This window comes from Notolepis coatsorum (assembly GCF_963971535.1).
Source record: "Notolepis coatsorum genome assembly, chromosome: 2".
NCBI lineage: Eukaryota > Metazoa > Chordata > Actinopteri > Aulopiformes > Paralepididae > Notolepis > Notolepis coatsorum.
The window spans coordinates 112,114,882-112,141,856 of record NC_140166.1 but is presented as its reverse complement, the minus strand read 5'-3'; the positions used below and the strand labels follow the sequence as shown (position 1 = coordinate 112,141,856).

General features: G+C 42.0%; 1 protein-coding gene across 1 annotated transcript in view; it reads left to right on the top strand.

Annotated features, from left to right (window-relative positions):
- The window catches only part of txlng (taxilin gamma), an 85,209-nt gene that overhangs the window by 4,211 nt on the left and 54,023 nt on the right, over window positions 1–26,975 (top strand). Inside the window, exons 2-3 of the mRNA XM_084309030.1 lie at window positions 2,769–2,876; window positions 17,670–17,811. Coding sequence (XP_084165156.1) covers window positions 2,784–2,876; window positions 17,670–17,811 — 235 coding nt within the window. The 5' untranslated portion in view covers window positions 2,769–2,783. The remainder of the gene's footprint in view (window positions 1–2,768; window positions 2,877–17,669; window positions 17,812–26,975) is intronic.

The window sequence follows — 26,975 nt, the reverse complement described above, 5'->3', positions numbered from 1 at the left end:
AGTGCTAAGTGCAGTCATCTTATGCAGCATCACTTTTCACATCAAAACAAAAGTAGAACTGTAATGTGGACCTTCTCCTATTAACATTGACAAACATATTTACAATTAGCATTTTATAAAGTAGAACTGTAATATGTACTTTCTCGGTCAGTGCTAATTGCAGTCATCTTATGCAGCATCACTTTTCACATCAAAACAAAAGTAGAACTGTAATGTGGACTCTCATATTATTAACATTATAAAATGCTAATTGTAAATATGTTTGTCAAAGTAGAACTGTAATATGTACTTTCTCAGTCAGTGCTAAGTGCAGTAATCCTATGCAGCATCACTTTTCACATCAAAACAAAAGTAGAACTGTAATGTGGACTCTCAGGAAAAGATCAACTTTTTTTTTTACATTTTTTTTTCATGGAAAGATCTACAGGGAAAGGCTCAAAGATCGACCAGTCGATCGTGATCGACGGGTTGGTGACCACTGGACTAGAGCTTCCCAATCCTCTCCTCGAAGTACCCCAGCTGTTCAATGTATTTGTTAAATTCCACCACCAGCACACCTGATCAGGGTTTCCGTTGTCTGGTAATTACCGGGTTTTGACCGGCAAAATCTGTTGAAGTCCAACATATTTAAATATCTCCGGTCATAATGTCCGGTGAAAATAATTCCCTCTAAGCACAATTTGAATTGTACATTTGTTTCATTGTTGCTTCACCAAGCAGGTCTAATGATAACGATGTGTGTTCTATTATGATATGTGTGTAGTGTTCTGATAACGACTATTGGTGAAGCGATGTCGATTAATTTGGTTTGACTACTACCACTGACAATACTACTGATACATCCCTATTGGCAAACTTTATATTTAAAATTTTTTTTTATTCTTTTTTAGTTAAATTTTTTTTGTGTTCATTATACAACTGGCGGGCCGCCACAGTCTAGGTAATTAATGGGACACCCTGCACTCACTGTAGTTTTTGCGATGCTGTAGTTGGCCCACGACAGTAGCGATCAGGAAGATGCCGTCTAAAGTGTGGCAACATTTCGATTAGTTGGAGGGCCATACGTAGAGCTGCCGCGATAACCGCATTACCGCGGTATCGCTGTTGCATCACGCTCACCGCAGAGTTAGGCTGAATACCGCGTCACCGCTGTTTTTTATCATAATAATAAAGTTGGCTTGCGGCTCTGCAGATATACCCTACTCGGTTCCAAGCGACCCTATTGGGTAGAAGTGGTACCAGAAAAAACATGTGAAACATTGCAGACCACTGACTGGTCAGAAGAGAGACGCGTCACACTTTGTAGCCTCTGAACGAAAACAGAACGCCGCCATCTTTACTGCCTCGCTAAGGATGCATTTCATTCAGGATTTGTTTGCGACAGAACCAAGTGCAATAAACAAAAAAGAATGGATTCACTGTGTATTCTGCCTTATTTATTGATGAAACAAAACCGACATCAACCCAATTTACCACAGAGCGGAGAGTTAGTGTCACAACAAGATCGCTGATGTGTTAAGTTTGTTGTTGTTATTAGCCTAATACTACAGTCAGCCGATATACACGAGAGGTAACGTTAAACCCGGGTTTGCTTGGTAGAATACACAATGAGAGGTAACGTTAGCTTTGGCAGAATAGACGCAACGAGAGTCTGGTTAATGTTGTTATTGATTGATTGATTGAAACTGTGTTAAACTCTGGCTTGCTGCAAGCCCTCGGACATCTATGCCCACGGAGCTTTCAGTGTACACAAGCGAGCGGCGGCGGCCCCGCCTGCATCCCCATTCCCCACACGGAGACAAACGGAGTAGTACCTGGCTGCAGTGGAAAAGGAACGAAGTACCAGGTGCCTAAAGCGGGTCGAGTCGAGTAGGTAATATGCAGTGGAAAAGCGCCATTAGACTAGAGGCAGGCTATAAGAGTAGACTAATAAAAAAAAAAAAAAAAAATGCATTCAAACTTTTTTTTTTGTGCGCACTGTGCGGTAGGAAATATTTCGCAAATTCGTGCGGTAAGGAAAATATCAATACCGCGGCAGCTCTAGCCATACATTTGTTTGCAACATATGTAAAGCGAAACTGCCGTTTTCAGGTAACACTGCCAATTTACGCGATCATTTGAAAAGATGGCATTCTTCGTTGCTCTCCACCTCCTCCACAAGTCATTCATCGACCCAAGGTTCAGAAGCCTCGACTTCCTAACAGCTGAGGGGAGAGCCAGTGTAGCATCAGCTGTGAAGAGAACCTGTCTGCAGCATCCAGCGGTCATTAAGGAGCAACGCGAACAGCCAGCAGAGCCAGAAAAGAAAAAGTCCAAAACGGAGGAGGCGTTGGGTCTCCTGTGTCGACATCATGGACCGCAGAGCTCCCAAGACGAAAACATCCAGCGTGAATTAGCTGCTTTCTCCGGAGCCAGCTATCGATGTCAATGCTGATCCACTGATGTGGTGGAAAGGGAACGCAGAGTGCTTCCCGAAGCTCGCACACCTGGCACAAAGGTTTTTAAGCATTCCAGCTGTGAGCAGCTCCAGGGTCAGTTTAACTGGTCCAGAGGACTGCTCCGCTATGAGCTGCTCCAGGGTCAGTTTAACTGGTCCAGAGGACTGCTCCACTGTGAGCTGCTCCAGGGTCAGTTTAACTGAGGACTGCTCCAGCTTAACTGGTCCCTCCAAAATCACTTTGCATGTACAAAAAAAGGTGCCCATTATTGGGAAAAAGTATATTCTCTAGCCAGTTTAAGTTTTCTCTAACCTGTTTGTGTACTTCCAGCTTGGCTGTAGTACCATGGAGGCAAGTGGCGTCTGTGGGATCGACGTATCCTCCAGGAGAATAGTCGGAGGCATGGACTCCCCGCCCAAGCTGGACAGCCCGTGTCAGGTAACTAACGCCCATCAGCAGTAGATTAATCCTCTGGCATCAAGTCGGCCACCGGCTCACCAGGCTGCATTCACTCAGGTGTTTCTGTTCTAAAAACAAAATGTTGGCTAGGCGGCTAGCAAATTAAGTTTGCTTGATTGATGAAAGTCAATCAACTAGATAGTTCAGTGTTTCCCGCAGGTTGAGAATTGACTTTGAGAGGGTGGCGTGGTGTGTGACTGTGCTGGGGATGTCACCATATGACATTTTGACTGTATTGGGCAAGGACATTTCAATTTTCACAAATATTATACTTTATTTTTTAAAGATTATACAATCTTTTTAAATCTATTTTTAGAACGCATAAAGAGCATGGCAGCAATAACAATGCACAGCGATTACATTACTTTTACTCTACTCATGGAAACACAGATTTCTGGTACAGGAGTAGAGGGTTTGATGCATACGTTGTTGATACATTTTTGTATGTTTTTGGTAGATTTTTTTTATTTGTTTGTTCTACCGGGCAGTCCGGTAGAGAGAGAGAGAACGGGAGACAGAGCGGGGGGGAAGACATTCGGCAAAGGACACCAGGTCCGAGTCTGACGCATACTTTTTTTTCCCGCAAGAAGCACATGGACATTATAAATGGTAAAATGGCATTTATATAGCGCTTTTATCCAAAGCGCTTTACAATTTCTTACCCATTCACACACCAACGGCGGAGGCAACCATGCAAGGTGCCAACCTGCTCATCATGAGCAATTAAGGGTTAAGTGTCTTGCTCAAGTTACATACTGTTACATTTGCACTCTGGTTAGTTGCCAAAACTTATTTTTGTTTGACTGTACTTGTACTGTATAATGACACGACATTTTAATCTATGATTAATGATTACAGTGTAGGGCAGTTGTAGACGATGAAAGCAGTAGGGCTGCACGATTGATCGATTTTTAAAGTGTATGGCACAGTGCAATACTCTAATTCAGCTGTTGGGTGGGGGGCGCTGTTGAGCAGGCCTGTGACCGGACCTGAAAGCGCCCCTACTCTGCGGCTCTGCAGTTGCATACTATTGGGATTGTTGGGAGCAGCACGGAGTCTCGACTCGGGACTTATTTTATTTGGAATATAATGACTGTATACGCAAAAGTAGCCTAGTTTTAAGTTAAAATATTATAAATCTACATGCCTTGAGGATGTCATTCTTTATATAGCCTGCCTATCGGGCAAAAAAATTATTCTAACGGAAACACTGATACCGTGATATATACCGTTACCGTCTATGCTTCAAATTATACCGTGATATAAATTTGAGACCATACCGTCCACCTCTACTCCCTACCCAGTGATATGGACCCTTTGCAATTTGCATACAGGCCAAACGGGTCCACTGACGATGCGGTCTCTCGGGTACTACACAGCACCCTCTCTCACCTAGACAGCCAGAAGGGGGGCTAAAGACTGTTGTTCATCGACTATAGCTCAGCGTTCAACACCATACAGGGCTCTACAGTGCGACCATATTGCTCGCATATGCCCCTAAAAATATGTGTGCGAACCTGAGAAATCAATTACTCGCACGTTGTGCGAATGCATATTACAGCCTCAGCCGTTCTTTTTATTTCTCCGCTGCAAATCGTTAAAGTCCCACATTGCACTCAAGCCAACGGTCCAATCACAGTAGAGTGACGTGACTGGTTTCATGGGAAATAAAGCAAATGACCAATCGGAAGCTCATTTTGTTTGTTTACTTCCTGAAAGACGAGCAAGCGTTTTCCGAGCAGCAGAACTCCGTGGAGTCCAGTCCGAGTACAGTCCGCTCGACTATGGGAGCACCTTTATTATAGTCTTACCAATAGCAATAGATTTTAGAACACCTAGATTTAGCGATGGCAATAGTAATATAACGTTAATGCAACAAAACGAATGCCTTGCTTTGTTAATCATAACGTTGATGCTAGGGCTGACCTTCGATTTTTTTTTTGGCAATCGAAGCTTCGGGGCCGAGCTTCGATTTTAATTCGAAGCTTTGATTTTTTTTTTTAATATATATATATCTTATGTTGTGGGACTTGTACAGCACTTTGGTAAACTTAGTTGTTTTTAAATGTGCTCTATAAATAAAGTGGATTGGATTAATTAATTAAGTAGCCCCTTACGTGACTGTGACGCAGCCAACACGGCTGTGATTTAATTCAAGGTGGATCGCTGTTGTCGTTTGAACAACTTCAGATTTCATGGGAACTACCAATCCCCCAAATCAAGAATGTTTAAGATGAATGAAGTAAGATTTTGATTATTTGAAATATGGCCTGTGTAGACTAAACTATGCACAGAATTATGTCAGTCTACAAGGTCCGGCCCCAAGGTCCGGGACAGCACATGTTAATGAACATAAAGTACAAAATACAAAATGTAAACATGCAGGGTTGTAGCAAGAGCTAATTTACACCAGGAGACAGCAAAACTCTTTCAATAAATAAATAGCCTGCTTAGGGTAAAAGCATGGTGACAATCAACGATAAAAACAAGAAACAAGTTACATAAACTAAATCAGATAAAAAATGATCACAGTTCTGGTTTGCCTTAAGATGGGTCTTGAACATGGAGTATGTGGGGCACTCTCTAATCACAACTGGTAGGCTATTCCAGTAGTTACCACTGTTGGAGAACACAGTTTTAGCAAAGGTAGTATACCGAAAGGGCACCTGGCTTACAGTCCCCTCTACTGATGGCCCTGGTGGTAATGCCAGTGTCTCCTTTTTGTTCAATGTCACTGCCTTTCTTATTAGGCCTAGTTGTTGGCTACAACTTTGCCACAGTAGGCATTAATCACTTAATAGTTCAAATGTCTGTCCCATTCCCGTTTGCACACGCAGATACACACACAGTGGGCCAGTGACTTTGGTGGTATGTGGTATTGCACAGATGTGTCCCGTTCCCGTTTGCACATGCACGCACAGTACAAATATAAATTTATTTTTGAAAAAAAAAAAAACTGTTACTTGAAATATTTTCACTGTGCTCCTAAATATGTTTGTGTGCTCCTAAATTTCTTTGTGTGCTCCTACATTTTTTCATTTAGGAGCACATGTGCTCCTTGGGGAAAAGGTTAGCGTAGAGCCCTGCCATAGTCCCCACCAGACTGGTGGACAAGCTGATCGAGCTGTGTCTGAGCTTCGCTCCGAGTGCCTGGATACTGGACTTTCTGAGTGAAAGGCCTCAGGCGGTCAGGGTGGTGGGTCAGACCTCCAACACCATCGCCCTGAGTATCGGGTCCCCCCAGGGCTGTGTTCTGAGCCCCCTGCTGTATTCACTCTACACACGACTGTGGCCAAGTTCAGCTCCAACTCCATAGTGAAGTTTGCGGACGACACGGTGGTGGGGCTGATCTCCGACAACGACGAGAAGGCCTACCGGGAGGAGGTTGATGCACTGGCACACTGGTGTCAGGACAACAGCCTGCTCCTGAACATTGGTAAAACCAAGGAGCTGATCGTGGATTTTAGGAGAACACAGCAGGGGGGACACACACCACTGTGGATAAACTGGGCTACCGTGGACAGGGTGAGCAGCTGAGTCATTCTACAGAAACGCACACTTTTCTGACCCCAGCCTTTGCAGAAAGCATACACTTTAAACAGACTTTGTAGTCGCATTTAATTTATATATTTGAACAATGTAAAATGTTCTTTGAACAATTATACCTATTTGAGGCAAGAATTGGGCAATATTTGTTTTTAATCAATTATATGAAATTCCAAGTACAAGAAAAGTGCTTGTCCCCAATGTCATGTATTGAGGTTTAGGGGCATATTTAGAGTTTACAAATATATTTCTCATTTTAAATGCAAGAATGTATACACCACTATCGCATGTATGAAGTGGCTAACATAACATTTTTTAATACCAACTAAATATTATAAATAATATAATGGAAATAGCTGTCCCCTGGTGTCATGTCACTGGTGTTACCGCTAAACAAAAATCCCTATTCTGAAAAAAAATCCAAATTGTGACATCACTTCCTACGTCCTACTTCCTGAAGAACTGTGAAGAAAGGTACATTATCAGTCTGCGGTCTTTTTTTCAAATGTTGGAAATGTTCTCATTTATCTCATTTCATACGAGACATTTAGCTAGAGTCACTGGTATGGCCTATTTTTTAAGAAGATATCAATACTCAATAATCAATACAAATTGATTAAATTACATATTTTAGTGAGTTTAGCATGATTAGCAACATGTGGTTTGAGGTACTGTAGCTGCCATTTTGTAAAATACAGATTTCATAAATGGTCACTAGTGTTACCGTCACTGGTGTTACTGCTCTTCATGGTAACACCAGTGACGACCAGTAACACCAGTGACTATCTTGTGTAAATAAGCTTTAGTAAAAGCTTTTAAAGAAGTTGTTATGCATAAAATATAACTTATTAGTACCCATTTCATGATCACAACTAAATATAAATATAAATAAATATATATATAAAATTAATATATAAATAACTAAAGTTATTTGACTTAATGTCAGTGATAATCTTTGGTTTTGTACTAAATACACCATTTTCTATCAAATAAGTAATTGATATTGAATAAAACTATCTTTAGTGTTTGTCACTGGTGTTTTATTGTGTCACTGGTGTTACTGTGTTTTTTTGGGTCATATGAAATCAAAAGTATCACATTTGACTTGTAAATGATTTTATATCAATTGACCTTTGCTTCATTCAAGAGTTAGGATGTTAAGGATACTATCATTAAATTTGTATGACTGTCCTTCAAATATTGTTATTATAGCAAAGATATGATGGTGTTAATAAGCAAACGTCACACAATCACACTTTTCACAAACCCTATTAAAATAAATAAATACATAATCTCCAAATTTTTTGCATTATTATCCTACTGTGCCTCGACTATATGTGCAGAATAGATTGTGAAAAAAACATTTCTAAAAATACTTTAATATTGTTAAAGGTATGAGGTAACACCAGTGACAAAAAGATGGCACAAGCTTTCTTTAAGTCAAAGTAAATATATATCTTTTTTAATCATTAAGCTCTCATTTATGTGGATTCATAAAGCATGCATTAAAGTGTTCGGTCTCCAGACTGATTTCCGTCAATTTGATTGGGGAGATCCGTCCATTTGATTCGCAGTCTGACGGAATTGGCTACTCGGGAGACAGGATTACGCTGCTCGCTCCGCGGTTGCAGCTGCAGGCTATTGGGCGATTTACACATTTGCGAGGTCTGAGAAGTCTGTCCGCCACATGGCAGGGTAACAAAATAGTAATGTAAAATAATTAAAAACTGCAGTGTGTTTTGGTTTTACGAGTCTCCTTTTTTGCATCCTCGCGCGTCAACTCTGCTTGTTGACCGACGTCACAGCCACCACGCTGCTTGCACTTGCTGCTATACCGATTAGTTAACGTTAGCTTAATAGCGTCGGTTAAATGGAAGGAGTAAGCCGGCCACTAAAAAGAGAACCCACCGCGGGTTTCTCAGATGAAAAGGATCAGCGGGGGGGCTCCAGTAGCTCACCGCGTATCTCGGCGCTATTTCTGCGTCGGGAGGAGCCGTGCTGCGTCACGGTTCTGGTTGACTCAGAGTTCGATTCCCGGACCTGCCGTCATTTGCCGAATGTCTTCCCCTGATCTCCCTCCCGTTTCACTCTACAACTGTCGGTCATGCTTGACCAGAAAAGCGATAAACGCTAAAAAAAAGAAAAGGATCAGCGGGACCACCTAACAAAAGAGTTTCGAGAGGAGAGGACGTTTGAAGAGACTGGCTAGGCAGCGCTACTGGGGGCTGTAGTGGTGAGTTGTTAACTTGTTCCGTGTGCCGTAACTATGTCAAAAAGAAAAACAGAAACGACACGTTTGTCATTGTCGTGTTACTTAACTTACTTCACAGTACAATACGTGAGTCCCCTGCTGTGGTTGCGAGTATAGCAACATCACACAGGTGTATCTGTAGACAGTCTCCTCCCCACCGTATGTATCTTTTTTCTACCATCCCCTCCTAATGTACAGTCTCCTCCCCATCATATGTATATAATCTGTTAGGATCTATGGGTAACAGTACTGTATATTTCTCTCCCACCCACCCCCTCCTAATGTACAGTCTCCTCCCCATCATATCATGTATATAATCTGTTAGGATCTATGGGTAACAGTACTGTATATTTTCTCCCACCCACCCACCCCCTCATGTACAGTCTCCTCCCCATCATATGTATAATCTCTGTCAGGATATATGGGTAACATTACTGTATATTTGCATATCGTATGTCACAAATGTAACAGTACTATATACCTGTAGTATGTCCCTATGCCATAAATGTCATGATGTCAATGTCATGTATGTCATAAATGTCACTATGAATTGAAAATGGGGGACCCTGATGTAAACAAGACAAAAGTCTTTCTCTGGTCTGCATCCCCATAACAATTGTGTGTATTGAGCCGTACTGTATTGTACCCATTCTGCAATCTGTTAAATATTGATTGATTGAACATTTTATTAACTGAATTGCAGAATGGGTACAATACAGTACGGCTCAATACACACTTGTTATGGGGATGCAGACCAGAGAAATACTTTCGTCTTGTTTACATCAGGGTCCCCCATTGGGTCCCCCATTTTCAATTCATCATAACATATGACACACATAACATACAGATAGACAATACTGCTACATCTATACATTTATGACATACCAGATTTACAAATACAGTATTGTTTGTGATACAAAAATAGTCTAAAAAAAGAGTACCGTACTTTTCGCACTATAAGCCGCACCTGACTATAAGCCGCAGCAGCTAAATTGAATGATGTGTACATATATAAGCCGCACTGGACTATAAGCCGCATGTGTTTTAATTACCATATGTAAGGAGTGGAGCCTGCGGCTTAATTTGACTGAACACGGGAAACCTCACCCGACACGGATAGGATTGACAGATTGATTGCTCTTTCTCGATTCTGTGGGTGGTGGTGCATGGCCTCTTATATTGAGCTTTAAGTTCCCACCTCTACAGAGAATGACTCCCATTGGGACACAATACTGTCGGACAAATAACAAGAATTAACTCATTTACAAGTTGTATTAAGTTTAGCAAATAAGGGAACAGATAAATAACATTTCAATGCAGTAAAAAAAGCAATATTTCGATTTTCGGGTTTTGTCCACATATAAGCCGCACCGTTATATAAGCCGCAGGGTCGAAAAATGGGGAAAAAAGCCGCGGCTTATAGTCCGAAAAGTACGGTATATACATTGGAGGTTGGGTAGGTGGGGTGGTACATTGGAGGTGGTTGGGTAGCCTATAGCTTATTCCCAGCGGAAGAGTGCTGCCGAGTGCTTCCGCGTTTTCCCTGATTGGCTGCGACACGCCCCGGCGGCATCCGCAGAGCGGAGCGGCAGAGCTTGCGGCATTATGTAGCCGTAATCCCAGATGTTTTTCATTCGACGCTTAGCTCGACTGCCAGCGCTGCCTTGCTCTGGATCCTGCGGTCCGTTGGTAACAAGTTCGATTCCCTTCAAAAAAATTTTTTTTAGCGTGCATTCTTTCGCCGGTTAAGTTTAGGCATGTTAACTTTAAGCATTGTTTCGGAGTTGGTTATGGTTAGGCATTGTTTCGGAGTTGGTTAAGGTTAGCAGGGTTAAGTTTAGGCGCTGTTAGCTGGTTAAGGTTAGAGTTTGTCTTAGAGAATGGCAATATTCTTTCGGAGTTGGTTATGGTTATGGTTAAGGTTAGGCATGGTTAAGGTTAGGCATTGTTTCGGAGTTAGGCCTATTTCCGCGCTGCAGCTCTCTCGCGCTGCCGCGGTCACATGGGCGTCATGGCCAATCAGAGAAAACGCGGAAGCACGCAACGCACTCTTCCGCTGGGAATAAGCTACACGCGGTTGGGTAGGCGGGGTGGGGTAACTGTACATTGGATTATCGACAACCTTACTTGGTCCCAAGAAGAGGGTCTCGTGTATTAAATAAAGTTTTCATTCATTCACTCTGGATCTGGTAAATCCAGTAGCAATACACACAATTGTTAAGCGGATGCAGACCAGAGAAAGATGTTTGTCTTGTTTACATCATCAGGGTCCCCCATTTTCAATTCATAGTGACATTTATGACATACACAACATACATGTCATCATGACATTTATGACATAGGGACATACATGACTTCCAGGTATAGTACTGTTACATTTGTCACATACGATATGCAAATATACAGTACTGTTACCCAGAGATCCTAACAGTAAATATATACATATTATGAGGAGGAGACTGTACATTAGGAGGAGGTGGGTGGGTGGTAAAAAATATATACAAACGGTGGGGAGGAGACTGTCCATTGTTGTTGTGGCATAATTGCGAAACGTGTTTAGTCCCTTGTTTGTATGATAACAAGCCCTTTAGTTCATGGTTCAAAGTAATGGGAAAGGGGTGCTAGCTCGCCATCAATCAGAAGCTAGCCACAAGACTTGCATTCACGCTCTCCAGCACACAGCCTCCCTGCCTGGCACAACAACCACAACAGTAGGGTCTATAGTCACAGTCAGGACAGTAGGCTCTACAAGTAGGCTCCCTTAAAACGCTAACGCTATTAAAAAAAATACAGTAGAGATTAAAATATGACTTGGCCTGAAAAAAAGCAGGATTTTTTTTGCTTTAATCCATGCATAAAGTCAAAGGGTTAACCAATATTGTAAATTTAAGTTTAAATGTAGAAACATTTACTACATTTTAAGACATGTTGCTATTCAAAAAGTGTGCGTTTCTGTGGAATGACTCGGCTTTAAGTACCTGGGGGTCCACATCTCAGAGGACCCGACATGGACAACACACATAGACTCAGTCGTAAAAAAGGCGAAGCAGCGCCTCTACCACCTGAGACAGTTAAGGAAGTCGGGCAAGATACTCCAGTCCTTCTACTCCGGAGCTGTAGAGAGCATCTTGACTGGAAACATCACTGCCTGGTAGGGATGGGTACCGAATTCTGTACTTTTGAGGTACCGAACCGAAACACGTCGGTACTACCGAGTATCGAATCAAGTGAGAAACCGATTTTTTTTTTTTTAACTTTTTTTCTTCATGTCAACGTTCACACGCACAATATATGCTTACCTAGGATTTTACTTGATTCAACAACAAAGCAGTCGGAGCAATGACGAGCCGAAAACTGTCGAAATTGTAGTTATTTGAAGTTTGGATTTTTTTTTTACAACTGAGGTAGGTAAATTAAATTTCTTGAGACTAAAGTACCGAAAAAAGGTACCGTTGGGTACCGGTATCTATTCACAAGTACCGGTATCGGTTCAAATGTGAAAGGTACCCATCCCTACTGCCTGGTATGGAAACGGCAAGGCACAGGACAAGAAGGCCCTACAGAGAGTAGTGCGCTCAGCTGAGATACCGATAATTTCCAATATTACATTTTAATGCCAATATCGGCCGATAATATCTGACATCCCTATTTATTATGTATTATAATTTTAGTTTAAACAATAACATTATCTGGCCATCCGCAAACTCCTTTTATGCACGGTTCAGTGCAAACGGTAGCGACGCTAGCTCGACGGCTAACGACGTTACTGATTATACAGGATTATAGTGGACACCTTGAAGCAGGCGGGGACCACGGACTCAGCCAGGGATAGATTAAATATGGTGGTGAACACTGGGGCTAGCTGGTTAGCACAGGACTTAAGTATCCTTCCTGTTATCTCATCTGGGCCAGCTGCTTTTCTGGTGTTCACCCCCATAAATTCTCTTCTCACACTGTGTTCCGTCAATGAGAGAGTGCCCCCCCCCTCCACGACGACCGGTGCGTCAGTGACGTCGTTAGCCGGTGAGCTAGCGTCGCTACTGTTTGCACCGAACCGCGCATAAAAGGAGTTTGCTAGTATTTACTGAGGATGGCCAGATAATGTTGTTGTTTAAACAAAAATTATAATACATAATAAATAGGGATGTCCGATATTATCGGCTTACCGATATTGGTATTAAAATGTAATATTGGAAATGATCGGTATCTGTTTAAAAAAAAGGCAAGTGTGTAAGAACAATTTCTTTATTTATTGTCAAAAGTATACATAATGGGGCGCCCCAGTGGCAAACCACATAGCGCGCTCAGCCGAACCCGTTATTTGCCGAATGTCTTCCCCCCCACTCTGTCTCCCATTCCTCCTCTGTCTCTCTCTACTGGACTGCCCAGTAGAATAAATAAAGCGATAAAACGCAAAAAAAAAAAAAAGAAAAAACGTATGCATAATGTTGTGTTAATTCCACAACAAGAGATATGTAATGTTAACACTTTGGGTGCCGGGAACAGTCTTTAGACGTCTTTGCTGGCCATGCTAAAGTTGCCGGAGGACGCGTTACGTCGTCCTTATATCAATATTTCAAAAATCTGCGATCGGATTCATATGTACCCTCCGCTGGCCTGAGATCCACCAGCAGGACCCACTGAGCTCTCTGGCGGTTCAGGAGCGCCATCTGGTGGCCGATCGGCGCAATCGCCAGACAGGATGTGCCATAGAGGTTGTGCTAGACGTCCGTAGTACTTCCGGGCGCTGGCTATAGGTCATGGGACTCTGGCTCGTCACGCTACACAGTGATCGATTGGCAATAACTCGATAAACAACATGATTTGGACGTATATACCATTATACAAGCTGGAGATGGACCGGGTAAAAATATATCCCATAATGATAAGATTTCTACTCTACGATGATCGGCCAACGGCGCGCGGAGACTGGGGTGAGTTTCAGCGTGTAACGTTACCGTCTTCGATACTAACTGTTATTATCAACATTTGACCCACATTAGATGATTGGTATAACGCTGCCCACGGAATTATAAACGCCCCCTCGCCCATCCGGTCAACATCATATGACGTGTAGTAACTTCTAGAAGTACGTCTAGTTGGAATTTTTTATATCGCGCTGATTGCCATCAAACTGTATTTCATCATCAATATAATGCCATCAAACTGTATTTCATCATCAATATAATGCATTTGGGGCTATATATCACGTTCTGGAGAAAGCTGCAGAAAGAGATGAAAACATACTTATACATTAGACCATACTTTACTATGAATATGTGAATGAAAAAGTTTAACGTTGCTACACAATGAACAATACATATAGGACTTTGAATGGGCCCTAATAATGGCAATGTAGCAATAGAATTTAAAAAGTTATAGCCCTGCAAAGAAGGGGACTTTCTCCATAGACAAATAGAGCCGGCAACCTATGGTATATAATGAATTTAACCTTAGGCAGCCAAAGTGTTAATTACCTGAAATTATTCAGTTTTTTTTGGGGGGGAAACCCTGCATATATCGGTTGGTATCGGAAATTAAGAGTTGGACAATATCGGTAAAAAAGCCAATATCGAACATCCCTAATAATAAATGTATACATGATCATGCAACATAAAATAATCGTTGTAGGAACAGTTTGGGAGAAGGAGGTAGGCAGGGGTTTTAGTTTGTGTGGTGTGATAACACTGTTGAAATTGAGAAGTTTAATGGCGGCTGGGTGGCGCAGCGGACTAAGCGCTCGTCACCAACGCAAGAGACACTGGTATCGAATCCGGCTGTCATACTGGCTCGATTGGCAGTCAGCGGGAGGGAAGCCGGTGGGTGGGTCCGGGTCGTTGTAAACAGCGACTCCTACAGTTCGGTCGGGGCGCCTGCACAGCGAGGGAAGGATCTGGAGGGACGTAGTGTGACCTTCCACACGTTACACTCTCCCAGTGAGAGTCCGCGCTGCCAGGTGAAAAGAAGTGGTGGGCTGGGCGATATAACGATAACGATAAATATCGCGATATATTTTAATAATCAATATATCGAAATAAAAAAAATCCTTTTTTTATATATATATTTTTTGTGACCTGCAACAGGGCAGTTTTAAAACCAGAGACAGTGGACAGACTTGTCTTTCTTGCCTGCAACTTAAAGTAATGGCTTTGCTTGTCCAAATGACAATACTGACCAAATTGAGATTTATTTTTCTCTTGTACATTTATTTTGTTTGCTTTCTACTTTAAAATACAGTTTGAAACCGTCTGTACACAGTAGGCTATGTGTGCTAGCAGAACTAGACTCCAGTCACGAGTCACGGTGCACATGTGCGGTGGTTTGTCCACCAAAAAAGCGCCAAAATTCACACAAAAAAATTTAGAAGTTTAGACTTTAGTTTAGTTTTCAGTTCAGCTCAGTTTTTATTTAAATTTTTTTTTACAGTGGATAATTTTTTTTTATAATGATGAAAGTAATGAAAAAGGTACTATCGTCAGTGGTGATTTCATACCTGTTTGCACTGTTTTAATGACGTTGCGTGCACGGATGCGCATTAATGTTCCCTCACGTGCGCACAGAATAAAGACGATGCCCAATTGCCTCTAGGAATGCAATGCAACACATTTCATTCACAAGTTGTGTGAATGTATCTGAGGGCGTATTTGAACACGCCTGTTATGCAAAGTAGCCAGGTGGGTACTTGGCAAGTTGGTGCATGAGTTGAGTGCAGTGCATTCTTGTGTGGCAAGTTGGTGCATGAGTTGAGTGCAGTGCATTCTTGTGTGCACACGCGTGCGCGTGCTCCTGCTCACAGACCAGGTTGAACGGTGTGCAACCCCGTCCCATGACCAAAGCACCACTGACCGGTCGGGTACCGGTATCTATTCCCAGGTATCAGTTCAAATGTGAACGGTACCCAACCCTAATGTTTTTTTTTTTTTTAAACTTAAATTTTTATTTTCAATTTCTCAACAACATACATAGACAACATTCATAGACAATACACAGTACATAAATTAAAACAAATAGACAAAAAATGAGTAAAGAAAAAGTGTGACATGGGTCCTTCGGTCCATTCTACATTTGCATTATTTATTTACATTTTTATTCATTTCCTTGTATCCTTTTCAAACCTCTGTGATGTCGTTACTTCCCCTCCTGTATTCTTCCCATTTTCCCCATTTCCATTCAAACTTTTCTTCTTGCAGCCTCAGCAGATGTGTGATTCTCTCCATTTCCTGTATCCCCTCTACCAACTCTATCCATTGATCCTTTGTCGGCACTTCTACCTTGTACCACAGTTTAGTTAAAGCTTTCTTGGCTGCCACTATCAATATCTTAATCAAATATTTGTCTTCCCCTTGGATTCGTTCCTGTGACAGATTCCCCAAATACAACACTTGGCCTCCCTGGGGTATTTCGTATCCTATTTCATTTATTATCCCTCCTATCTCTTCCCAGTAGTGCCTTATCTTCTGACATCCCCAGAATATGTGTGTATGGTTCGCCCCTTCCTGTCCACACTCCCTCCAACATGTTTTCTTTGCTGGTGTGTAATTGCCCTGTATTTCTGGTGTTATAAAGTATCTAATTATATTTTTCCACCCAAACTCCCTCCATATCCTTGATCCTGTGGTTGTTTGTTGTGTCTTACATGCGTCATACCATTCCTCCTCTGTTATCTCTATTTCCAACTCTCTTTCCCACTTTTCTTTCACATACAATGTTGTATTTCCCTTACTGTCCATTATTGCCTGATATAGTGCTGATATCACCCTCCCCTTCCATCCTTCGTATGACTTTACCATTATCTTAATTACCCCATTCTGTTCTTTGTCTCTATCTTGCTAATATGGTTTTTCAGTGCAATGGCTCAATTAAATAATCAACCCATGTATCTATTTGTTCATCTACATCATTTAATTGAGCTTTAATTAACATGTTATGCCCTACAAAAAATCTAGACAAATTAATAAAGGGAAGATGATTAAACAGAATGTGTTGTAGATACAGTACTGAATTCTGCCAGCCGGACACATGCAATTTGAAATATAGAATATAAGGCCTATAAATTACCTTATTCTAGCCAACTCGCACATCTATGGATCGGGCCAAATCTCTTTCAAATGGCAGAGTTAAATTTGGATTTAGTATCACCAGGCGTGCAGCAAGAACCGTGAATGAAATCTACTGTAAATAGTCGGTTTTTATTTTTGAGACTGGTCCACCATTTTGAATCTGATTGGATATATGCCAATAAAGTGTTTTGTCATAGAGAATCCCGAAAAATTAGAGAAATAAAAGAAATTCATACACAAGTAATTTGCTTGCAGGAAACTGACATGGGCTAGGTAATGTAGTTATTTGAAATTTCAACGCTCATTGAGAGCTCTGGATGTCTTCTCATATGACCTCAAACCCGAGATAGAAAGTACTTAGCCAGTGGCCACTCCCCTCAGCCGCAACTGTAGTTTTTTCACACAGCGAGGAAAATATTAGTCAGACAATCTAACAATAATTAACACATTTACAAGTCTTAAGTTTGGCAAATAAGGAGACGTATAGAAAACATTTCAAAGCATGCAACATTGCCAATATCTCCATTGCAAACTATTTCTGAATTGTGCAATTTTTCTTCGACGGTACTGAACCAGAAAATGATTTAGGAGAATTTTTTTGCATGATTAAAAACGATGGTTTGAACGTCGTCGTCCGTTAGAAAAACCCTGGCGAAGTTCGAATCCCTAAAACAGGCTTCGGGGACAGCTCTAGCCACTAGACGCTTGCAAAGTGCCGTGACTTTGTGAGTTCCGCGCACAAGCACGTCTGCCCGACGGCGGTACCCCACCTCTTAAGAGGTTCTCAATAACTGTCCAACTAAATTAATCTGTGCAAAACAGGCGTTTTTCAGTTAAGTCACCCTTTTTAACTGTAGAGTACAAGAGGTGTTTGGTGTGGCCAGGTAAATATGTAGTGTGTGTTTGTGTTGTCAGGAGGAGGTCGGTGAGTTGGGTCTGAGGGTGTGCTGCAGTGAGGAGGTGAGAGGAGAGACCCCGGGCAGGGAGGACCCTCCCAGTGACCTGGCAGAGCTGGACCCTGGAGGACACCCCAAGACCAACGTCCAAAAGGGCTTCGGTAAGTGGCTAGTATGTTATTTGTAGTGGTCAACATATTGGTTTGCCGATATTGCCCATTATTAAATGATCTTATCGGCTGATATCTAATTCCCGATATCGGCCTGCCGGCTAGAGCTGCCGCGGTATTGATTATTTCCTTACCGCACAAATTTGCAAAATATTTCCTACCGCCGCGGTTTTTACCGCACGCACACAAAAAATTAAAAAAAAAAGTTTGAATGCATTTTTTTTTTAGTAGTAGTCTACTCTTTATAGCATATAGCCTGCCTCTAGTCTAAATGTCTATCTTTAGAGGATGACTTTGCAGCATGAATATTGTTTGGGATTCGGCAAGCACGCATTCGTTATTAAAAGTGAAACACGGATTCGAAGTCTCCCCTCTGGTCGTGCGCCGTTCACTCGGTGTCGCGGGCAGGAGTGGTAGCGGCGCGCCCGCCGGTTACCCCCCCGACCCTTTCTTCTTATTATTATTATAACGTTACTACTTATGATTACAAAGGCATTCGATTTGTGGCATTAACGTTAGTATAGTTACACGTTCGTATTTACCGGACCATAGCAAGGCAAGCGTTACTAAATTAATATCTAAGTTCCTTTCTTTGCTCAGAGCGTGCCGAGTTGTACCCATTCTGCGGTCTGTTAATAAAGTTTTCAATCAGACAAGTGTATAGAACGAAGGGCTTTTATTATAACATTTCGTTGCAGTAAAATCATTATGCCTCGTTCCCTGAGGAGCGACGGCAATCCACTCCGGTCTCCGGTGGGAGCTAACGTACTATTAGCCGTGTTGTGACTGAGCTCTGATCAATGGCTCATGGCTGAGATTCAGGAAGTAAAAGCACTTCGCGTATCTCTTCTGACCAATCTGTGGTCTGCAGTGTTTCATGTGACTTTTCTGGTACCCAATAGGGTCGCTTGGAATCTCGACAGAGAAGTAGGGTATATCTGCAGAGCCGCAAGCCCAACGAGAGCGTAATAATAATAATAATATAATAAAAAACAGCAGTGATGCCGGTATTCAGCCCAACGCTGCGGTGGGCATGATGTAACAGCGATACCGCGGTAATACCGATACCGCGGCAGCTCTACTGCCGGCATTAACATTTTTCACTGCTTTAGCAGGCTACATTTTTATACTAGACTGAATGAAAATAATGGTATCATATGTAGGGATGCCCCCGGACCCCGGTTCTAAACGGGACCCGGTACTAAATTAGAAAAAAAAACTGAGTATTGATAAGCTCCGACGTTATCGATACTTGAGAAATTATTATTATTGGGCAGTTAAGTGGCACAGTGGGCAAGGCGCTCGCCACTAATGCAGGAGATGCTGGGTTCGAGCCCAGCTCTCGGCATTGCTACCAGCTTGGCTGGTCGTTCATACTAACACAATTGGCAGTGTTAGGGGTGGGAAGCTGGTGGGTGGGGATCGGACGTTGTGGACAGCGACTCCTACAGGTCGGTTGGTGCGCCTGCGCAGCAGAATCGGGAAGCAACGGGGGCGGCGTGTCCCTCCCACACAGACCCTCGCCCCTGAGAGATCGCGCTGTGCAGGTTAAAAGATGCGACGGCTGCCTCCTTGTGTACCGGAGGGGACACGTGATGCAAGGCTTCGTTCACATTGCAGCCGGCCTGTGGGAGGCATGGCCTAACGGCGTTCGAGACAGGGGAGGGTAGAATTGGACAAATATGAAATTGGGATGAGAGAAAAATAGAAAATGGGAGAAAAAGTAGATAAAAAAAAAATTCGTTTTTTTTCCGAGGAATTTAAACGTCGTTGCGAACTATCGCTCCTCTCTGTCTGCACGATAAGCAAGCCGCAGCGAGCCATTATTACACACACTCGTTGCGAGCCACTCGCACATACACATACGGGTACTTAACACTTTCGATGCCGGCCGTGTTTTCCTTTTTACCCCCTTGAATGCCACCCACTTCAATGTTAACGTTAAAAACGCATAATCTATGTTTTAAATTATGGCTATGTGTCTAATCTGCCCGTCGCTTATCAATGACTTGTTTGCAGTCAACATTGTCTAAACGGATTGTTTTTTAATCTGTTCATATCCTTTTTATAGCATTTCGAAAATCTATCGTTCTCTCAAATTTCCGGAAAATAGAAAGATTCCCCCATAAACAGCATTTATTGGAATATTCTCGAATACACTAGACACGTTGTCGGCCTATTTATGAATAGTTTTCAAATAAACGCTAGATTATCGATAGTATATGTGTACTTATGCACGCTATAGAAGCGGGCTGAAATCTATTCTCATTTCCTCAACATCACACATACACAGGGCTCTACGCTAACCTTTTTCACTAGGGGCACAGGTGCTCCTAAATGAAAAAATTTAGGAGCACACAAAGAAATTTAGGAGCACCCAAAAATATTTAGGAGCACAGTGAAAATATGTCAAGTAACAGAGTTTTTTTTTTTTTTTCAAAAATAAATGTATATTTGTACTGTGCGTGCATGTGCAAACGGGACACATCTGTGCCAGCGTTTCCGTTAGCCGGTAATTACCGGTATTTGACCGGCAAAATCTGTTGAAGTCCGACATATTTAATCTCTCCGGTCATAGTGTCCGGTGAAAATAGTTCCCTCTGGGCACAGTTTGATTATTTGAATTGTATTTGGATGGGCTGGAGTTGGGTGGCCTATGCGATGAACGAAACAATCATTGCGTTTGTTGTCGTTGCTTCGCTCAGCGAGAGCTTGCTGCTGGATTTGCGGAAGGCATGCAGCTGCAGACCCACAGAACCCACCAGCTTTGCTGGCACAGTGCGGTCCCCAGACCTGGAAAGCTGCTCTGCGGGTCTGCAGCTGGATGCTTCTTGCAAACTAACTGCGGCCGGCTCGCGCTGATAACGGCTTTCATTGTTGGACCGGCTGCTTGGTGGAGCAACGATGAAACGAATGTAATGAATCGTTCGTCGCATGGGCTATTTAATTTTGGCCTGTTTTGGTACGGTTCGGGTGGTCAAGTTGTGCTTGGAGGGAGTTGCTTTCACCGGACATTATGACCAGCACCAAGTCGTTGTGAGGTGGAGATATACATCACGCAAACCCACGATAATGTTGCCGTCTCTCTCTGCAAAATTTCTCAGTTCTTCGCTTGATATAATTAATACAAATGTCCAATATAACGGAATTCGTTAGCTCATAAAAATGTGATTATAACAGACTGCTGTTTAGTGTCGGACCGACTGCCCACATACGCGGTCTATTTTATTTCAAGTAAGCAGCAGCACGGAGTATCGAGGGACTTATTTTATTTGGAATATATTAATGACTGTATACGCAAAAGTAGCCTAGTTTTAAGTAATAATATTATAAATATACATGCCTTGAGGATGACATTCTTTATATAGCCTGCCTATCAATTGTTTTAAAGCTCAATAAACTATGACCGGAATTAATCTCATTTGTCCGGTAGATTGAAATCTTGCAGGTCACGGAGACCGGCAACAATTTTTTCTAACGGAAACCCTGATCTGTGCAATAGCACATACCACCAAAGTCACTGGCCCACTGTGTGCGCGTGTGTGTATCATCTGCGTGTGCAAACGGGAATGGGACAGACATTTGAACTATTAATTAAGTGATTAATGCCTACTATGGCAAAGTTGTAGCCAACAACTAGGCCTAATAAGAAAGGCAGTGATATTGAACAAAAAGGAGACACTGGCTTTACAACCAGGGCCATCAGTAGAGGGGGGAGCTAGTGTTGCTCTTTTAGAAAAATAATCCTTTCAGGGTTGCCTATTGAAATACTGTACACCTCCAGTACAGTAGTTTGCGTGTCAGGTAGACCATTGATTGACAGTCGATTCTGCCAATTACGACGTCACACCGTTGCACTCTGGCCGTCCGGCGCTGCAGCTGGACCCTATTGCCACACCGCTTGCACTCTGGCCGTCCGGCGCTACAGCTGGACCCATTGCCCACCTCTGCGGTTGATAACGCTAGCCAAGTTAGCTGTACACACATACACAGTGGGCCAGTTGTAGGGGTGTAACAATGCATCGCAATGCATCGATCCTACTTTGCAATATTTACAAAACATGACATTGTTTTCGAACTCTAGCCATGGGGAAATGTTTAGCCAATTCACGTTAAATTTGTATGTCTTCCCTCCAGCTCCAGTGGGTGTAGCTTCGCTAGCTACAGTGGCTACATTGGGTGCTACAGTGGGTGTAGCCTCGCTAGCTTGGCCAACGTCGCTAGCATGCTGGCTAGCGTCAGTATCTTGGTTAACGTTAACGTTAACCATCACCTCTGTAACATGAGCTGCCTCGCCTGACTTCTCATTCTCTGGTATCTTTCGCACTGTAGAGCCCTGATACACACACGGCACATGCTGATATCTCAGTGAATACAGCTCTGATTATCCTAAAACTGGTAACATAGACTCCTTACCTTAGATCAGATGTTCTCCAAAAAGATTATTCCAATTCCTGATCGCCATTCCAAATATCGATCGTGTTTATTGATTGATTATTGGCTGCTGTAAATATATATTCCACGCTGCTTTCCAACTCGCGATCACTTTCATCATCAGATCCATCGCCAGCATAATGGAGCCAGTACGCTCCCCCCACAGGGATTTCCCAGTATAATCGAATGGCCTGCAGTTACACAGGGATAGACGATAGGGGGCGGTATTTTCCCATCTGAGCTCCTAGAGGGTCTGCTGTACCAACGGGAGACTCGGTTGATGAAATATGAATTCAGATCGCTAATAAAAAAATCAAACGACAATTAGCGTCGTCGGCACTCAACGGGGGGCACGATAAGGCGACAATACACGTCGCTGGCACTCAAAGTGTTAAGGAAGGTGCTCTGCATGTGCTCGTCATGGCTGAGAGAGCGAAGCGCTCGAAAGTCTGGGTATACTTTATGAGAGTCGATGCCGACAACGCACGCTGCCACAAGTGCAACAAAACATTTGCCAGTAAGGGTGGCAATATGAGCAATAACATCTGATGGCAAAACATAATATTAGTCTGCAGGAATGCGCCGTTTTCGACTGCTTTGCTCACAGTGTTCCATCTGCATCCACGTCCACTGCAGGTAAGCCAAGATACGGAGTTAGCTAGGCTAATAACGAATTATTACGAATAGGCTAATAAATAAAATATAATTGCTTAGCTAATTGTTTAGCTACAAATATATTTGAAAGATGACAACTTTTTATAGATAGTCAGGCTGAGGCTGCAGCCACCATGTCCCAGCCCACCCCTCCTCCCTCTACCACCACCGGTCCCAGCCAAGCCCAAAGTCCCTTCACCCTAGCAGCTAGAGCAGGGGTGGGCAATTATTTTTCCCGGGGGGGCGAATGAGCAACTGAAAATATGTTGGAGGGCCGGGCCAAAATTCCAAACTCAATTATGCATAATATACATTTTATTTCTATATAAAAAGCAGTAAATGGCATTGTTTTGACCCCTGGTAAGAGTGTATGTTATTATTTGGCAATTAAAAGGTGAGGTTAGCTTTCAAAAATATCATTTATTCAAATAGAATTTATTTCCAAAATGATAAACAAAATGTGAAACATTAATAACAAAGAGCATGTATGAAAAAGTGCTATACAAATAAAGTTATTATTTTGAGTTTCATATACTATTGAAAGAAGGATTTTCTTAGCTTTCTAAAGACATCACATCATCTTATAGCCAAAATAAACAAGACATAAAGTGTCCCAGTAGCCTTTTTTACTCTACATGCCTATATTAAACATTTAATGTTTTCAGAACTGTGCAAAAAAAAAGAAAAAAAAAATATCAAGTGTCCCATTTCACTTGTTATATTTCCACATTTTAGTGTTCTTCAGCTCTTTTTTTTTTTTCATTCAGTGTGATAAATCCAGTCTCTGTTGAGCTTTAACAAGTCCATCAAATTCAGGTTGCATGTCTGAGGTGGAGATGCGAAGCACAGCTGCCAGATGTTAATCAGTGAGAGAGGATCTGTACCTGGACTTGGTAAACGTCATGACTGAGTGTCTGTTCACATATAGGTGGATCCAAAGAGAACCAACATCTTCTGAGCATGTCTCCTCATGTTTGGAAAGTTCTCCTCCTTGAGAGCAGAGTAGAACTCTAGCAGTGATGCTGACTTAAAGTGCTCTTTCAGTAGTGAATCAGACTGCAGGTCAATGAGTTCAAGCTGAACATCAGTGGGTGCACTATCAACCCTGCAGGTAAAGGGAGAGGAAACCAGCTGCATTTCATCCTCAACCTTTTTGAAATCTTGAAAACGCATTGAAAATTCATCATGCAGTGCTCCCAACATGGATGAGTACCTTTGCCGGTGATCAGCTGATGGTTTGACTTCTTTCAGGGTTTTCATGTGTTTGAGATTTTTGCTGCCTAGTTGCCTTGAAATTAATTGCAACTTTGTCATGAAGGCTTTCACATGGCTATGCATTTCATGAGCAAAAATGCCCTTGCCCAGTTGTGTGTTCAGTAGGGATGGGTACCGTTCACATTTGAACCGATACAGTACCGGTACCTGTGAATTGATACCGGTACCCAACGGTACCTTTTTTCTGTACTTTAGTCTCTAAAAATTTTATCTACCTACCTCAGTTGTGAAAAAATAAATCCAAACTTCAAATAACCACACTTTCGACCGTTTTCGGCTTGCCCCGGCTGCTTTGTTGTTGAATCAAGTCAAATCCTAGGTAAGCGTATATTGTGCGTGTGAACGTTGACATGAAAAGAAAGTAAAAAAATATATATATATATATTAAAAAAAAAAAAAAAAAAAAAAAATATATATATATATATATACATATATATATTATCATGTAATCTTTCGCGGGCCGGTCAGAATCATCCCACGGGCTGTACAATGCCCAGGTCTGAGCTAGAGGAAGGATGACAGAGGATAGGGTGTAAAAAAAAAAAAGAACGTACGTATCATTTTTTTATCCACTTTTTCTCCTTTTTCTATTTTTCTCCCATCCCAATTCCGTTGTGCCAATTCTCCCCCGTCTTGAACGTTGCTCGCATATGCTCCCCACTGGCCGGTTGTAGGGAGGATAGACTCCTTGCATCACGTGTCCCCTCCGGTATACGAGGAGGCAGCCTGTCACAGCTTTTCACTTGCCAGCGCGGACTCTCATTGGCGAGGTGTAACGTGTGGGAGGCTCACACTACCCCCGCCATTTCCTGTGTCTGCTGTGCAGGTCGTCTTGTAGGAGTCGCTGTCCACAACGTCCAGATTACCACCCATCGACTTCCACCAGCTAACTCTGCCAATTGAGTTAGTATGACGGCTGGCCCAAGCCGGAGGCAACGCCGACAGCCGGAGTCGAACCCGGTGTCTCTTGCGTTGGTGACGAGCGCAATGTCCGCTGCGCCACCCAGCTGCTGTATAATAATATTTATTTATAAAGTTATAAATAATAAAGCAATGTCTATTCTGTTCTTAATTTTATTTTCTTGCAAAATAATCAAAAAGAACCGATAAGAGTATCGATAAGAGTAGTAGTATCGATCAAATCCTAACGATACCTATCCCTACTCAAATGAAACTAGAGGTAACAAGGAATCCATTGATGCCAATAGTTTCATACTAGCTTATAGGGGTGGGGGAAAAAATGTATACGTAGTAGTATCGCGATACTTTGCATGGCGATACTGTATCGATACATGGACACCAAGTATTGATATTTAATTATTCATTTTTTATTTTTTTTATAAGGAAGTTGCATTGTTCATTTCACTATTCACCTGTAATAGTACAGTAGTCCACATACACACACACACATGTGCATTCAGTTAAGTTGGAATATGACTAATACAAACAGTTCAGTTTGTCAGGTACATGCAACACCGATTACAGTGTTGACATGCGTCTGCTTGAGAAAATACCATGTTCTGCAATAAAAATTATTGAAGTGAGATGAACAGACTGAACTTTATTTAATTAGATAAAACATGTTGACGAAGTTTTACTTTGCAGTTGAAAAAATGTGTATATATATATATATATTAGTGCTGTCAAACGATTAAAATATTTAACTCGATTAATCGCATGATTGTCCATAGTTAACGCGCGATTAATCGCAAATTAATCACATTTTTTTTTATACCTTAAACAGATCTTTTTCAAGTTCCAAGTTTTAATACTCTTATCAACATGCGAGTCAACAAATGCTTGCTTTGTGCAGCCATTTAACACAAAAGGATGACCCTCATGCATTGCAAATTTGCATCAAATTCAAAACAGAGTGATGCACAAAATAACTTAAAAGAAAATAATAATTTAAAACAATGAATAAAGTGTGCATGAAATAATAGGGGAAAGAAAACGTTAGGAACTTGTTACATTCACACACACAAGGGCTGATTAATCTCACACCCCCCTCTCTCCCTCACACACACACTCTCCCATCTCTTTTTCTCTTTTGCCCCTTCCTCATCTCTCTCACCCCCCTCTCTCTCTATATCTCACACACACACACACACACACACACACTTCAGAAACAAACATAGTATCAATGAGAGCATCAATAATACACCTCAGTCAAGTCTAGTAAATGTTTTTTTTTTTTTAAGTTAATCTTGAGTTAAAAAAATTAGTGGCATTAATAGAATCGGGAGTTAACGCGATATTAACGCGATATATTTGACAGCCTTAATATATATATATTTTTGGAAAATCGCGATGTATTTAGTATCGCGATAGTATCGTATCATGAGGTCTCTGGCGATTCCCACCCCTACTAGCTTATAGCAATGGGAATTTGAAGGCTTATCAATAGTCAAATATTGTATTGAAAAAATGTAGGGTAACCAGTAGGGCTGACCTTCTAATTCTTTTTTGGAATTCGAAGCTTCAGGGCCGAGATTCGATTTTAATTCGAAGATTTAAGTGGCCGACGTTAAATGATTCATGTAGTATGGGTGACATGTTGATCATAGCAGTATGTATAATAATAATCAAACACGCTGAAACTCACCGCGGCTTCCTCGTAGCGTTGGGCGATCAGCGTTGAGCAGAAAGTTTGCTATTATGGGATGTTGGTCCAGTTCCAGGTTGTATAATACTATATACGTCCAAATCATGTTGTTTATCGAGTTATTGGCAACGGATCGATGTCCAGTGTATCAAGATGTAGTCCCGCTAGCGATGACGAGTGGCCGGAC